The 15766-nt window shown below is 41.5% G+C and overlaps 1 protein-coding gene across 1 annotated transcript in view; it reads right to left on the bottom strand.

The window, feature by feature from the left end:
• The window catches only part of zmp:0000001168 (signal-induced proliferation-associated 1-like protein 1), a 30387-nt gene extending 16111 nt beyond the window's left edge, over positions 1-14276 (bottom strand). Inside the window, exons 1-9 of the mRNA XM_037688108.1 lie at positions 13429-14276; positions 11056-11180; positions 10780-10968; positions 9380-9554; positions 8990-9093; positions 7157-7314; positions 4998-5604; positions 4644-4918; positions 2501-2893 (exon numbers count right to left, since the gene is read on the bottom strand). Of these exons, the coding sequence (XP_037544036.1) occupies positions 2501-2893; positions 4644-4918; positions 4998-5604; positions 7157-7314; positions 8990-9093; positions 9380-9554; positions 10780-10968; positions 11056-11180; positions 13429-14266 (2864 nt within the window). The 5' untranslated portion in view covers positions 14267-14276. The remainder of the gene's footprint in view (positions 1-2500; positions 2894-4643; positions 4919-4997; positions 5605-7156; positions 7315-8989; positions 9094-9379; positions 9555-10779; positions 10969-11055; positions 11181-13428) is intronic.
• Between the last annotated feature and the right edge of the window lie 1490 nt (positions 14277-15766).

Here is a 15766-nt window from a genome sequence, read left to right as displayed (position 1 = left end):
TCTTTCTTTCTTTCTTTCTTTCTTTCTTTCTTTCTTTCTTTCTTTCTTTCTTTCTTTCTTTCTTTCTTTCTTTCTTTCAGAAGCTCCCTTCTTCGCAGCAAGCTAACTCGCACAAAGACATATTTATGTTATCTACTTGTAATGTTTGTTAGTTTTTTTTACTGCATCTTACATTGTATTTTACTGCACGTGTCCTTAAGAGCCATGAAAAGTGACTTCAAAACAAAATGTATTATAATAATTATTATTATGTCTTTTCTCTGTTCAGGGGTTTCCACAGCGAGTCATCCTCCTCCATCTCTGTCCTCTACATCTGCTGTCCTCACTCCAACTACCTCCATGTCCTCTCTAACTGCATCCATATATCTCCTCGTTGTCTTTTTCCTGGCAGCTGCATTTCTAACATCATTCCACCAATATACCCACTGTTCCCCCTCTGGACATGTTCAAACCATCTCAGTCTGGCCTCTTTAACTTTATCTATTATTATTAATAATTTTGCATTTGTGTTGTCATATTTGCACATAAAGTGGTTCAGTTTTTTTCCAGATGAAGATCCACTGCTCAGCTAAGAAAACTGTAATCTTTAGGCTTCTTCCTTCCTCTAATGCGCGCCTATGTGCACCTTTGCTCTAACTTCACGGTGAAGTCCGAATGGTGCTAAATTTCTGTCATTCAGCGAAATGCTGTGACAGCAAAGCATTCTGGGACCTAAAAAAGGTGCTTGGAGAAAGTCATTTATTTTGTGTTTCATTTGTGGTGATTTAAAACTGCAGTAAACACAGTCAGCTGGGCTTTTTATGTGAGGAGCTTGCATGTATGGTGTAGTTTCCGGTTCGATAACCAGTAAAGTATTAAAACTTCATGTCACTAACTGCTCTTCTTTTTGTTATAACTGGGATTCGTGAACTGTGAAGTAGTTTAAAGTCATCTAATTTACTTTGAACTACAGGATTAAGTGTAGGATTTTATCGGTGAAGCTGCAGCAGCAAATGTGCCGTGAATTTTTTTTACAGTGTATGTAAGAGTTATTAGTCGAAAGGAAGTAAACAAATCACAAACGAACGTCGTCACTGCAGAGAAACTGCAGCATTCATGCATCACCAGTCAGCAGCAATTTTCATCTCTTGCAGATATTTGAGTTAAAGCAACTTTTAAACAGGAACTATTTCTTTAACCACAAACTACTCTGCTATCATCCTAATCATTTAAAAATCTTTTGTAAAACAAGAGTACCGCATACGGCACATCGTACATCTGTCGGCAAACTATTATACAGCAAGACGGCAATTTATAACAATGGCCTGGATATGCATAGACCATACATAAACCTATGCGCTTTGACCTTGATTTTTGACCTTTACCTTTGACAGGCATATAGAAAAGAAATGCACAAATGTAAAATAGTTTTGTGTCAACAAACAACAGCCTCAAATATTCTTTGTTCTGTGGCTTCATAAAAAAGTCACACCCGACCAGACATTAATTAAAATGGTATTTTAGCATTAAAATCAAACGTAAGTACTGTTCAATCCAGTTTACATTAACTGATGTTTTTAACTAGTCAGAAAAATCAAAATCAGTTTTATTAAACTCCATATGTAGGTTTCAAATGTCTGCATCTAATTACCGTATTTTCCGCCGTACCCGTCGCACCGCCCTATAAGTCGAATCAGTCCAAATATGTCTAATAAAGTGGAAAAATCCATAAATACGTCTCTTTGCTGTATAAGTCGCATCTAATATGCGTCACCGCTGACAACCCGGAAATGTGGGCCGGTGTTGTTCCAAAAATGCAAAATGGTGGCTGCGGGAGCGTGCATGGGAGGACTTTAACAAAAATTTAACAAGATTAACACTTAAAACAATTTGTTTGCTCGAAATTATACTAAAGGTGTGTCTCAGTCTAACTTCTGCTTAATAAATGCAGTTTGACGGTCAAATCAGCTGCATTTCAAAAGCCAATACGCAGAAAGGTGAACGTGCAGAGGGCGACTTGCTGTGTATTTCTTCTAAATTTAACAAGATAAACACCTAAAACAGTTATTTGTTTGGTCGAAATTATAGTAAACGTGTCTCAGTTGAATGTTTACTTAATAAATGCACTTCAATGATCAAATTAGCTGCATTTTGCCGGGGCGGCGCAGCGAAATGAAGCTGATTTGATGATTGCTCCAGGCAGACAACGGTGGCAGTCTATGGCAAGCTGATTGTGTTATTAATAGCCACCTTTACCTATTACATAATACAATGGCATGCCATACACTCAAATGCCATCTAGCGACTGAAAATGGTAGTGTTCAATTTTTTCAGTCAGAATGAATGAAAACGGTCATATCTCAGCCAAAAATTGGTTTATAAATATGGGAAAATATCCATAAATATTTTGATTCGGCGTATAAGTCACAGGGAATGCAAATTATGCAAAAAACTGTGACTTATAGGGCAAAATATACTGTAGTGACATGGTGCACACATCGTTAGCTTTAACAAGACTCACCCGTCACATGTATCAGTGAAGGACAGCTGTCTCTCCAGAGAGAGGCTGCGAGGGAGCTGTGGGGAGCCGCTCCCCTGGTTCTGATTGGCTGGGGGCTCCTGCAGAGACGTGGCCCTCAGTAACGGTAAAGTGGGCAGCGTGATGAGCGAGTATGTCTCCTCGTTTGGACCTTTATCACAAGTCTGTTCTTCACCCCCGTCCGTCTCCACCTGAACCTCCATGAGCTCCACCTCACCGACCCCATCTGCCTTCAGGTCCTCTTCTTTCTCCCGCTCCTCCTCTTCCTCCCTCCCTTCTTCCCTCTCATCCACCACCCAGGCCTCTCCCAAATGGGCCTCGCCGGGCTTGCATTCTGCATCCTTAATGGCCTTCTGGTACAACTCGGAGAAACTTCTGCAGAGCACAAAAACAACAGCAAGAACAAGTTCACGGTAACTAAGCTCAGAAATAAACAAGAGAAAGTCAAATTTTCTCTGAGAAGGCAGTGGGAATGCTGTGTGCAGAATGACTGCTGAAATTTGCCCGAGACACTGAAACAAACTAACGCTAGCTAAAATCTTTGGCTCTTAGCTATAGTTAGTGTTAAGACAAAGAACACCAGCTAAAAGCTAATGGAGCAAAACATTCCTACAAGAAAGCAGCTTGACAAAAATAGCAAAACTATCACTAAAACATGCAAAATACTAGATAAAACCTAAAAAGAGAAAAACACCTACTAAAGGTAAAAAAAAGGCATAATGCTATCCAAAAGACAAAAGTGGCTTAGTGATAGCCAAAAGCTAAAAACACAGAACACTAGCTAAAAGATAAAAATAGCAAAACACTAACTAAAGCTAAAAGGTTAAATGCTAACAAAAAGATACTAGTGGACAAATGTTAGCCAAGAGCTAAAGGACCGAACACAAGCTAAAAGCTAAAAGGAGCAAAACACACCTAAAAGCTAAGCAAAATGTTATCTGAAAGACAAAAAGTTGCTAAAATAAAAAACAAACACAAAAAACACTAGCTACAACTAAAAAAGCAAAGCACCTACTACAACTTAAAAGGCTAATGCTAACTGATAGACAAAACTTGCAACATGCTAGTCAAATGACAGAAAACTAAAAGCTAAAAGGAGCAAAACACTATTTAAAGAAAGAAAAATGCTTTCTGAAATACAAAAAAAAAAATCTCAAAACACTATATAAATGCAAAAAAACAACAACACACTAGCTAGAAACTAAGAAGAGCATAACACTAGCTAAAGTTAAAAGGTAAAATGCTAACTAAATGACAAAAGTGGCTAAATGCAAGCCAAAAGCTAAAAGACACACTAGCGAGAAGCTTAATGGAGAAAAACTCTACCTAAAAGCAAAAGAAAGCAAAATGCTCTCTGAAAGACAAAAAATAGCAAAACACCAGCTAATTGCTAAAAACAAAACACTAACTAAAGCTAAAACATCTAAATGCAAAATAAAAGACCAAAGTGGCAAAATGCTAGGTAAAAGCTAAAAAAAGGACAATAGCTCAAGGTTTAAAGGGGCTAAATTTTAGCTAATAAAACAAAACAAACAAAATTAGCACTTTTGCAAAGACCTAAACGTTGGAAAACTAGCAATAATCTAAAAGTAGCCATATGTGTTTTGTTTAAATTAGTAAAATAGTTGTAAATAAAGTTTAATTATTTGAAAAGTATAAAAGTTATAAAGACCGAAGGTCATTGCACCCATCTCCTGGAAGAGCTAAATGTTTTGATGTACAGATAGCTAAAACAACACAACGTATGTTGTAGTTTAGGTACAAAAACTAAATATTCAAACAGGAGAACACTATACATACAATCAAAAAGAAATTAAAAAAAATCACAAGATTCTTTTGAAGCCCCATTTCTGTCACAAATTATGACGTCACTGTGACAGAGCCGTGATTCAGGGCAGAAACATGGATATGTCAGGGGGGTTCTCTGAGGATCCCTCTGCTCTGAGCAGCAGAGATGAGTCCACAGATGATTCTTCTATTTCTCTGACTTCAGTGGCTGAGTCAGTGATTATACATCAATAAAAAGGATTTAGGGGACTGCAGCCCATCATTACCAGCAGAACCAGCTGTGACCTGACATACTCATGTCCCACTTGCCCGTCTCCCTCCCGACACGATCGCCTACCTGCGAGGTTTGCCGTTCTCGTCCGGTGGAATGACGGTGATGTGGATCTTGTGCGCGGTGCGGAGAACCCTGGTCCTCTCCTCTGAGCTCAGATGAACCAGGGAGTGTCCACACAGCCTCACCACGCGAGCCCAGAGCTGCAGGCCGCCGCTCTCGGCGTAGCAGAACCTCTGCAGCTCCGTCACGAAGCCTTCCTCGTTCATCAGGAAGCCGGGCTGCCCCACGCCGTCCCGCAGGGGGATGACCTCCAGGGCCTCGCAGCCTCGCGTAACGAGCTGCGGGATGAAAGCAGAGTAGAAGGATCTGATGTGTGGCGCTCAGTGCAGTCCTTCAACTAATGGTGAATCCACTCACCTCAAGCCGTTGCACCACCTCCTTTATGTCCTCTGCTTGGCTCTCCAACACACTGATCGACACCGACTCCCCACGCTCGTAGAAAATATCCAAGCAAGGCCCCCCCTCTTTAGGCCCAGTCACTGCCTTCCAGCCGATAACGTCCCGGCAGGAACAGTTAAACACCACCCTGCGGCTGCACCTCTCGATGAGCACTACAGACTCCGCCGACACCCCCAGCAGACAGGGGAGCGCCGGCTCCCCCGCCTCCCATTCATCTTCTCTGTTGACCACCACTGCCCACACCAGCGCCCCGGCGCTGTGCAGCTCGGCTCCCTTGGTGCCCTTCATTTTGTCTTTCCGCTTGCCACCCAGAGAGAGCAGGGGGAACTTGGTGGAGGAGTCAATGGGTGTGGTGGTCACGTAGTTCTCAGCCAGGTCCTTCAGGTACTCCTGCCTCGTGCGGGTGGCCATGGAGCGGAACTTCTCCGACTTCTCGGCAGCGTTTTCGGCGTTCACTACTTTTGCCAGGAGGAAGTCTCTGAAGGCGGGCGAGCGAGGGAACCGTGCACCCTTTGGGAACAGGGGGCCAAATAATGGGATGTCTTTAGAGCGTGTCACAGCCACCCTGAGAGGAAAGGAGGAGAGCGAATCAGAGGCAAAAATCAGAGGCAGAAATGTATTTATTGTTTATTTGACAGGGCAGATATATGAAACATAGATCAAAACAAGCTAATGCCTGCATCACAGTGTTTATAGCCAAAGCTAATTCACAACACCCGTCCCTAGACGGACCTTTAACAGTTGGTTAAATGGAAAGTTCAAATCAACAGTAAATACAATAAAATGATGAAAAACAAATATAAAACAACGTATCTAAAACTACTGAGTTAAAACAATTACACTATTTAAAAATGAGTACAATTCTGGTTCATCTTTAGCTAATTCTTAAGCCTTGAAGTGACTATTTTAATGTCATTTGTGGTCTTAAGATCAGAAGGTAATGAGCTCCACAGCTCACAGCTCCTAACAGAGAAGGCTGTCTGTCCAAAACTTATCCTGCAAAATTTTACAGTCATGATTTGTGAAACTTCTAGTGACTCTGTTGCTGTTCTGTCTCTCAACAAATGTAAGTAATGGCGCAGGTGCTACACGATTGATGCAGTTATGAAACAGTTTAAGAAAACAAAAACTAATAAAGCTATCAAAGCTCATTAGGTTATATTTCTTAATAATGGTACAGTGGTGACAGCAGATTGGCTTTTTATCCATATTTTTACAGCCCGGTTGTATAAAGAGCCAATGTGTTTGGTTGCAGTTGGAGAGGCCTGAGCCCATGTGGTCATGATATATGATAAATCGTAGAATGCATATATAGCAGGGCTGCCTGACTTGGTATAAAGTTTCTAATTAGTTTGAAACAATTAATATTACTTTGTATTGTTTTTGAAATTGTCTTTCAGTGTTTATCAAATTTAAGATGAGGATCTAGCACCAAACCGAGGTATTTAAATGCTGCAACAGAGTGATTTTTTTTTTTTTCATTTTGTAAATGAACGTTAAATTTTTCTTTTAAAGCAAGTTTTCTTATTGAGAAACACGTGGAGACTGTTTTTGAAATGCTCAGAACTAGCTGATTTTGGATGAGCCACTGTTGGATGTCAGACATACAGTTGGATAATACCTCTGCAGCTTGTTCTGGTGGCTTAGCGGGTGCATAAAGAACTGCATCATCCGCATAAAGTTGACAGCTGACACCTGAACAGTGCAGGGGCAAGTCGTTTATGAAGAGACTAAACAGCAACAGGCCGAGTACTGAGCCTTGTGGGATGCCCTTTTTTAAGTTAAAAAAAAAAAAAATCCAGATATGTCTTGATCTAATTTAACACACTGAGGTGTAGGCTGAAGAGTTCCATCTTCAAATGTTCCATCTTTGTCTGATTTTCAGCAGCAGGGTTATACTGTATGTGGAAAACATGGGTGTCGCCTCCTCGGCTGCCTGACACCTAAACTGAGGTGGCTACAACTCTTACAGAAGCACAAAAGACGGAAAACTAATTCCGTCTTCTCACATCTTTACTTCGCCTGTAACAGTGCAACAAATCAGCTTGAATTTAACTTCTATAAAAGCATCTAATTATCCGAGACTTGCAGGAAGTGATAAAACGATCAGTACAAACCTGTAATGTGCGTTTTCAGTGCCAGGCTCGTGGACCTGGACAATGATGAAGACGTGCTGGAAATGGGAGCGGATGGACTTGGGAGTGAACGGAAGAGCGCCCGGCTCCTGGAACACGATTGTCACGATGTCGTTACCGATGTGTCGCTTCCTCAGCAGCTGAGGAGACAAAACACAAACGCAGCGACATGATATCAACCCGCTCAGACTGAAAACAAAGAAATCATCAATGTTGCTAAATTTTACAAATCAACATTAGCAACAAAAAAAAGGCTATAAGTCGGTCAATTATAAAGATACTGAGCTAAACGTTGGTGTGGTAGTAGCTGAGCATCAACTACACACTTTTTGAAGACTACATATTGCATGAACTCTGCATAAAACTTTGTTTTTTTGGCAAAACACATTCCTTTAAGGAATGCTAGGCTTTAAAAAAAATTGTGTTTTGAAAATTAGACCATTTAATTTGAGTTTGGAAACTGTTAATTTTGTCTTTTTGCGGCTGCATGCACTTTGCATCAGACGTTAAAGCCGTCTTGCTTCATTGTGAACAGGTAAAATTCAAAGTTTTTTTTAAACTACAGTTAACTTGAGAAAAGCAGAACTACTAATGCTTTACAAGTGCCTTTGATTCTTTAAGTTCCTGTCTTGGAAAACCACCTTCTCACAATAAAGACCGGGTTTCATGACTTATCTATTGGAGGAAGTTTCATGTGATTTTAACTCTTGATAGGCCTTTGTTATCGTAGTTCAACCTGGACCAAATAAATACATCAAGTAAGACGATTGAGCCAAATAAAAAGGGCTCAGAGCCAAGTGTCACTGGTGAAACTACAAAGATAAATCTACGCATGAAAACAAAACATTTCTCATTTAATTTCTCAGCCAACTGCTTTCTTTTATAGCAAAAACATGCGTTGATGGGTGTAATTTGTGTCAGAATTAATTTTAGTTTGTAGCTAGAAGTGATCTATAATGAGAAACAGCTCGCAATGTAAAGACGAGGAGTGGCTCGGTGCACTTCCTGCGCATGGCTGCAATAAAAGGGCTGAAAAGACGAGAGAGGCTTTGGTACTATAATCCAAACTCACTCAGTCATTTCAATTAAGCATGAGGAAATTACCGTATTTTTCAGACTATAAGGCACACCTAAAATCCTTTCATTGTCTCAAAAATCAACAGTGAGCCCGGTGGTTGTGTTTACTGACCTCGAACCGATTTTATGTGGTACAACTCAACAATGATGGGAGTTATTGTGAATGAGTTGAGTAAAATTTGACTTGTTTGTTTTGTTTCGCTTAATGCACCTTATAGTCCGAATAATGCCAACTTTTAAAAAAATAAGAGCAAGTCTCTTATGCACTGTAACTTGCAATATGTGAAACTTAAGTTCTTTTATCACAACAGAAGGACATTTTCTAACAAAATCTTCAGAGACTTTTTAAAGCTCAGCCACTACGGCCATTTTTGAAATGATTATTTTTTGTTTTAGCCTCAAATCTTGTGACTTCTTTTCGATTTCCTCACAAACAGGCTGAAACCGCAGACTGCACAGCCAGATGAACAGGAAGAAATCCGCCTCTGAGGCAACGGTGAAAACAGAAGGTGGGAGTGAAAACTGCGACGCAGGATGTCATGCTTATTTCCAAGTACAGAAGCTTTTATTAAAGTTTCAGCAAAGCAGAACAGTCTGCACAGAAAGGTGTCATGAAGGTTGCACAGATTCACCCTTAGTAAAGAAACTCTGTGAAACCCACGAGTTTCACATACAGTATTTTAACGACGATTTTGCAACAGGAGGAGCAGGAAAACGAAGCCGTTCGTCACATTGTACCTGCTGTGTGTTGTTGGCGGTGTAGGGGAGCATGGTGGACACGTGAAACATGATCTCGTAGTCCTGGTAGCGTGTGTAGAGGGAATGCGTTCCAGTGGAGTCCGCTGCAAATCACACACACAGAACAAGCGTTTAAACCAAACGCCATCTCCGAGTTGAAGCCTGAGCACAAACCGTCACAGCCAGACTGAAATCTGTCCCACTGAAGGAAGCAGCTCGGAGATAATCAGCAGCGACGATGCCATTTTGCAGGCATTACTCAGATTACACGTGGCCAGATAACGGTTATCTCAGGCTTTCACTGAAACACTGATGCCCTTCGGATAACGGCACTGCGACAAAGCGCGATGCGGCTAATAGACTCGGGTGCGGGGCGTGTTTTCAGCTCACTCTTGTTATCCAGCTGAGCTCGGTATCTCTCCCAGCCCTTCAGTCGCACCCGCTCTCCGAGCAGATCCAGAAACTCCTCGAACGCCGGCCCGGAGCTCTCGTTGTTGTACATGTCTTCCTCGGAGCTCTGCCCGGCGCGGCAGTACATCACACCAACCTTCCTCTGAAAGTTTAGCTGCACAGAAAAAAACAAAAATAAATAAATTAAAATATTTCTAGCTGTTCATCCTCATTTAAATCCTCAATTTATTGTTCATAAATGAGATTTATTGGCCTTTGAGTGCTAACAGAGTTTTACACCATAAAAGGTGGAAGTTTCTGAGATTTCATTGAGGACTAAGTTATTTACAACTTCTTCAGTATGAAGAGAAAAGTCTGTAAGTCACAATATTAAAGAGATTTTAAAACCTGATGTATTCAGTCTTTTCTTTGGCACATTACTGGTCTCAAATTTCAAATACAGTTTTAAAGACTTTCTTGTTTTTTATCCTTTTGTTTTCTTGTGTTTCAGATTGTTTAGCAGGATAATATTTAACCATTTTTTTTTATTTTAATTTAATTTTAAACATTTACCAGACAACCAAAGATTAAAAACGATAAAACAAAATCTAATCTTTGCAAAGGACTCAAGTTTTTCAGAAAAATTTGGAGCTTTAGCCAAACGTAAGTTAAAAGCGGTTCAAGTGAACAAACAAAAGCTCTAGATATTAAAGGAAGAGCTCAGATCTTTTGAAGTGGGGATTTGTGGAAAGGTATAAACAATTAATATCTTACCTGATGTAGATAACTTAGTTTGGAGAAATATGAGTTTATGTTCGACTGGATTAATGAGCAAACAGCAATTATGAAGGGGACCAAGACCGTTCCATCAAGCCCAAATGTGTGCGGATTAGAATATTTTGATTATTATTTTGATGGTTTTGCTTTTTGTGTTTCATTTTTCACCTGCTCAGATCTTAAACAGCATCGCCACTCACACTTGTTCCCGTTTTGCAATCTGATCAGGCGTTTCGGTTTTATTCGTTCCCTTTCTGGTTGTCTACATTCTTGGTTTCCTTGATTTGCCATTTCAGCACGGATTGTCTTCCACTGTCGTCTGTATGTTCATGATTTTCTGTATCCTGTTCTGATTATACCGATGAGTTGGTCTGCATTTGAATATTAGGTTAGAGATTTCTAGTGTGCTGCCACGTCTGCCTTTTGTTTTTTAGTTAACTGCACTGAACGCTCGTCATATTGAAGCCTATTTCTATAAAATGGGAGCTATCAGCAACAGGTAAGATATTAACTGTTCATAATGTTTCCACAGACCTCCACCTCAAACGAATGAACTATTCCTTCAAAGTCTGACTGAACAAAGCCCTCTGGTTGCAGCTGTAGTGTCTCAGAGTCCCACTCACCCCCTGTTCATCCAGTTTCAGCAGGGTGTCCCGGACCTTCGGGGAGTTCGAGGCCAAGCGCAGACAGTGCAGGTTGAGCTCAGGCATGATGAACTCCAGCAGCCGTTTGGGAGACAGACCTCGGGGGGTGGTGTGACGGGCAGCTGAAGGCACCGACTCCTCCAAGATGGAGCCTCGCAGAGTTTTCATCTGAGGAGAGAAGGTTTGCCGGCACATCCAGTCAAATTATTTCCACAGATTCTGAAAGTGGAGCGCAAGAAAAAAGAGCACGTTTACCTCTGTGGTTCGAAAGATGATCCTGTAGTTGTACTGAGCTCCACTGGACCCTTCCTTCTCCTCCCGTCGGAAGCTGATGGCCACTGGACCGAGGCGATCGTCAATCCCAAAGAAATTCTGGTGTTCTGTAAGGAAATTGCAGAAATGATAAAAAGCGACACAGTTAACGAGTTCTCTCAGTGGGTGCGGAAATTAAATCTGTCCAGATTTAACATACGAGGCTCATAAAAGAGCTCAAAACGCAGTTAAGGTTTGACAGGTACATTTTATTAAATTAAAAAAATAAAACTTCCAGGAAGTTATGAATATTTTTCCAAAACAAGCCCATTTGCAAGAATATTTGTTTACCATATCAAGAAACATTGATCACACAAAGATAAATAATTAAATAAAAATGTAACCCCTAAAATGTTTAAAGAGGAAATTAAATTATAAGGTTCATTAACAGATAGAATGATTTTTGTGCACATTTTCATTTTGAGGGAGCTTGTTACGACTCATTTTTGATGAGTATTGTAGTAAAATTGATTAACTTGAGTTTGAGCACTCAGTTATCACATACAGCACATTAAACGCCCATCAACAAACTATTATACAGCAATGCATAGCAACGGCTCCAACAAAAAAGTATGTTGTACAATCATTGACCTTGATTTATGACCTTGACATTGAGGCTTGGGTAATGAAAAGTATATGCAACTGTCTAATGATTATGCACATGTGTATAAAGATTTGTTATATTATCTTCTCCAGATCAGAAGTTACGTCCCCGACGAGCAAAAACCTTATTTTAACTTTGACCTTTATTTGAGACTTTGACCTTGAAGCTGGGGTGATGAAAAGTGGGCAGGCATATGAAAAGGAGGACAAATAGTACATTATTTAATTACTAACTGTAATTTTAAAACCAATAAAAAACAACAAATATATAGAAAAATGAACTTTTTTGTAGAGCCACCGTGAATTTCAATTCAATTCAATTCAGTTTATTTATGTAGCGCCAAGTCACAACACAAGTCATCTCATGGCACTGAACAGAAACATTCATATATAAAATAAGTCATCAGAAACATTCATATTTAAAAAATAATCTGAGGAGCAGACTGCTTTGAGTTTAACTCCATCGCAGAACTCTCATCTTGATGAATACGATCAAAAGTTTTTTTTAAATCATAAACAATGTTATTTTTTAATATTTTGCAGACTGTGATCAACAAGACCCGTGACAGCTATTTAAGCAAAATAATAAAAAACAACTTTGGATTTATCTATAAAAACATTTGACAACAAGCAACTTCAAATGTCACTCATCATTATGATTATTACGTACTACGCTGAACAAAAATACAAACTTTGCTCTCATTCTTCATGATCTGAGACTTTTTATTTGTACTCAAAAGGTCTTTTCCTCTCAAATATTGTTCATAAATTTGTGTAAATCTCTGTTAGTGAGCACTTGTCCTTTGCTGAGATAATCCATCCCCCTCACAGGAGGGCCTTAGGCTGACCACAATAAAAGGCCACACTAAAATGTGCAGTTTTATCACACAGCACAATGCCACAGATGTTGCAAGTTAACAGATTCACACTTTCATAAATAAGACGTAGTATTAGGGCCGCGCTAAGAAAAAACAAACAAATTACGTAATGAACGAGAATAATGCTGTAAGATTACGAGAATAAAGTCGTACGAGAATGTCTAAATATTACGAGAACAAAGTGGAAATAATACAAGAATAAACTCGTAATATTACCAGAATAAACTCGTAGTACTATCAGAACTCCGAGACGAAAAATCAGTCTTACAACTGCAGTAAAATGACTTGACGTCAGCAGTACAATAGCAGGGGGCCCAACGCACTGTGCCATATGGATTCTTATGATAAACTGAAGCCGTATGGCACTGCAATTAATGGCTGCATTGATGGATTTAGTCATGACATAATGTGGATGGAGGCATATTTCACAAACAGTGACCCAAAAGTGATCGTGGACTACTTCATAAACACAGTGACTCACACTGGAGGCTGTCCACAGCAGGTGCGAGCCGACCCAGGACGTATTACGAGTTTATTCTCATAATATTATGAGTTTATTCTCATAATGTAATTTTTTTCTTAGCGTGGCCCTAATACTCGGTCGTACATAAAGGTTCATTTGTATCAAAGCTGAACGTTCATCTTCCCTGCTGAACAATTTTCAATTCATTAAAAGTCAATTTTCTGACCACTTGCTCTGCTCTAATATTGCTCACACAGTCTCAAATGAAAAATTGCAACTTTTAACCAAAATTCACAGGATTTTCTCTTGCGGAGCTGAAAATAAATGAACGAAGCCACATCTGAAGGTGTCAGGCTGTGCTCTGTGACGTACCTTTCATGTAGAAATATTTGCGGTAGTAATGAGCTCCCAGATCGGCGTGCTCGATGAAGTAGTTGCTCTTGCCCTGCAGCTGGACGTGACTCTCTCTGGGCTCCTCCAGGACAGAAACGGCATCATTGGGGGTTCGCAGGCTTGACCAGAGCCCCCTCTTTCCAGAGGACTGACCCAGACCGACCTGCTCCTCTCCTCCTGTCTCGTTGCGGAAGTGGGGGCAGCTGAGGAGGAGCTCGTTGTCGTTGCCGTCGCCTTCATCCAGCAGCAGTGACTGCTCGGGGTCATCGGTGTTCCCCCCATTGCTGCTCCCACCCTGTGCGGGCAAGGATGGGGTGGACTGGGAGGGTGGGCGAAGCTGGGAAGCAGCTGAAGCCCCGGAGGTGATATTCTTTTTGCGTCCGATGCTGTCTCTATTTGTGGCCACCTCCGTGAGGTCAAACAGGATGCTCTGAACATCGTAGTGGGCAAAGTTCCTCACCCACGCTCCACCTCCAAGGTTGTCAAACGGAACAGGTTGAGGGACTTGAGGGGGCGTGGATTTAGACTTTTTACTCAGACCCTCAGGCTTTGGTGGTTTATCAGGTTTGTGGGAGTCCCCTGTGGAAGCAGACAAACCTCGAAAGAAGCCGTCAGGCTCTGGAGGGGTTTCCTTCAATCCTAAAAGCAGAAAGGGGTCTTTGAAGCGGAGTGCGTTTGGACTCAGGGGCCCCTGGCCGTCTGCGCTCGGCTCCTGGATCTGACTTTGCCTCTCCAGAGATGACAGGCTGCCGTATTCCCTGTGCAGCAGCACACCTGAGTCCCTCTGAGACCCCACGCCCACCTTGTCACCCACCATTCGGGCTATCTTTCCCGCTGATTTCCCAGAGGAATCCAAGTCTCCTAAAGTCACATCGCTGTTACTCCTCTGCATGATGTGGCCCCGCCCCATTGACCTCAGCGACAATCCCACGCGGCTCGGAGTGAGGCTGTCTGCATCAGCGCCATCCCCAGCCCTCCTGGGAGGCCACTCCACCACACATGACTCCGGTTTGGGGTCAAAATTAACGGCGGCAATAGGCGGCCGCACGTTCTGACGGCGGAACTTGCGGATGAAGAAGTCGTCTGACTGCATGGTGCCTGAGAACGTGACTCCAACCTAACAATCTATTCCCTGAAGCTTTCTCCTGTCCCAGTTAACTTTTTATCCTGCTCTCTGTGGTGCTGGTGTGAAATGAGGAGGCTGTGCATGAAAATGAAATCAACAAACGTATAGTCTCATTCACACCACTTAAGATGGAAGAACTCTTTCAGCCTTTGGGCTCTCATAGATGAGAGGTGCCACACTTTGTCAGTGCGTTGATGAGTGGGAGAGGCAGAGGAGAAAATGTGCTGTAGCTTGCTGGAGGGGTCCATCAACATGTACAAAGGTTTGGGTTTAAGTGAAGGTTGCTGGCTGCAGAGGAGCGAGAATGAGACGATCATCACTGGAGCCGGTTTCTCTGTCCTCCTTGTAGGAGAGGCTCTGTCGGTATCAACCTGTCCATCATGGCATGTGTTGGGTTGCACTCCTCAGTGCCTGCAGCCTTCATACACTGGCCACCTGTATTTAAAAAAACGCACACAAAGAAATACAGTTTTAAACAGGGATGCAACAATTTTCCAGCTGATGACCAGACTTGGTCAATTTAACCCGACCACTGGCGTCAGGTCATCCTTCAAAAATTATGATACGTCTTCCTTTTTGAAGTTATGCACCACAGCTATGCACCGTTTGTGAATACAACACAGCTAAGGAGCTAGTTTGCGTTACCATATTTTTCGACGTATAAGTCACACATTGTTGCATAAATTTGCAGGTCCTGCGCCTTATAAATGACTAATATATGTTTTTTTTTTTAGTTCCCCATATGTATAATCCAATTTTTTGCTGAGATCTGACAATTTCATTCATTCTGACATGGAAAATATTGAACACTACCATTTTCAGTCACTAGAGGGCCTTCGACTAATATGGCAAGCCAAGTGTTTCATTAATAGGTAAAAGTAGCTATTAATGAGACACTTGGCTTGCCATACAAAGCCACCTTCGTCTCGCTCTGGAACTCCTGGAGCAAACGTCAAATCAGCTGCATTTTGCAGCGCAGCCCCGGCGAAATGCAGCTGATTTGACCATTAAAGTGCATTTATTAAGGAAAAGTTCAACTGAGACACACCTTTACTATAATGTTGAGCTCACAAACAATTATTGTTGTGTTAGTCTTGTTAAATTCTTGTTAAAGTCCTCCAATGCACCCTCCCACGGCCGCCATTTGGCAGCCAGTCGAATTTTTGGCACAATACTGGCCCACGTACGTTT

This window comes from Nematolebias whitei, chromosome 14, assembly GCF_014905685.2.
Source record: "Nematolebias whitei isolate Nwh7 chromosome 14, NemWhi1, whole genome shotgun sequence".
NCBI lineage: Eukaryota > Metazoa > Chordata > Actinopteri > Cyprinodontiformes > Rivulidae > Nematolebias > Nematolebias whitei.
The sequence above is the reverse complement of the archived record's forward strand: the minus strand, read 5'-3'. Positions and strand labels throughout refer to the sequence as shown.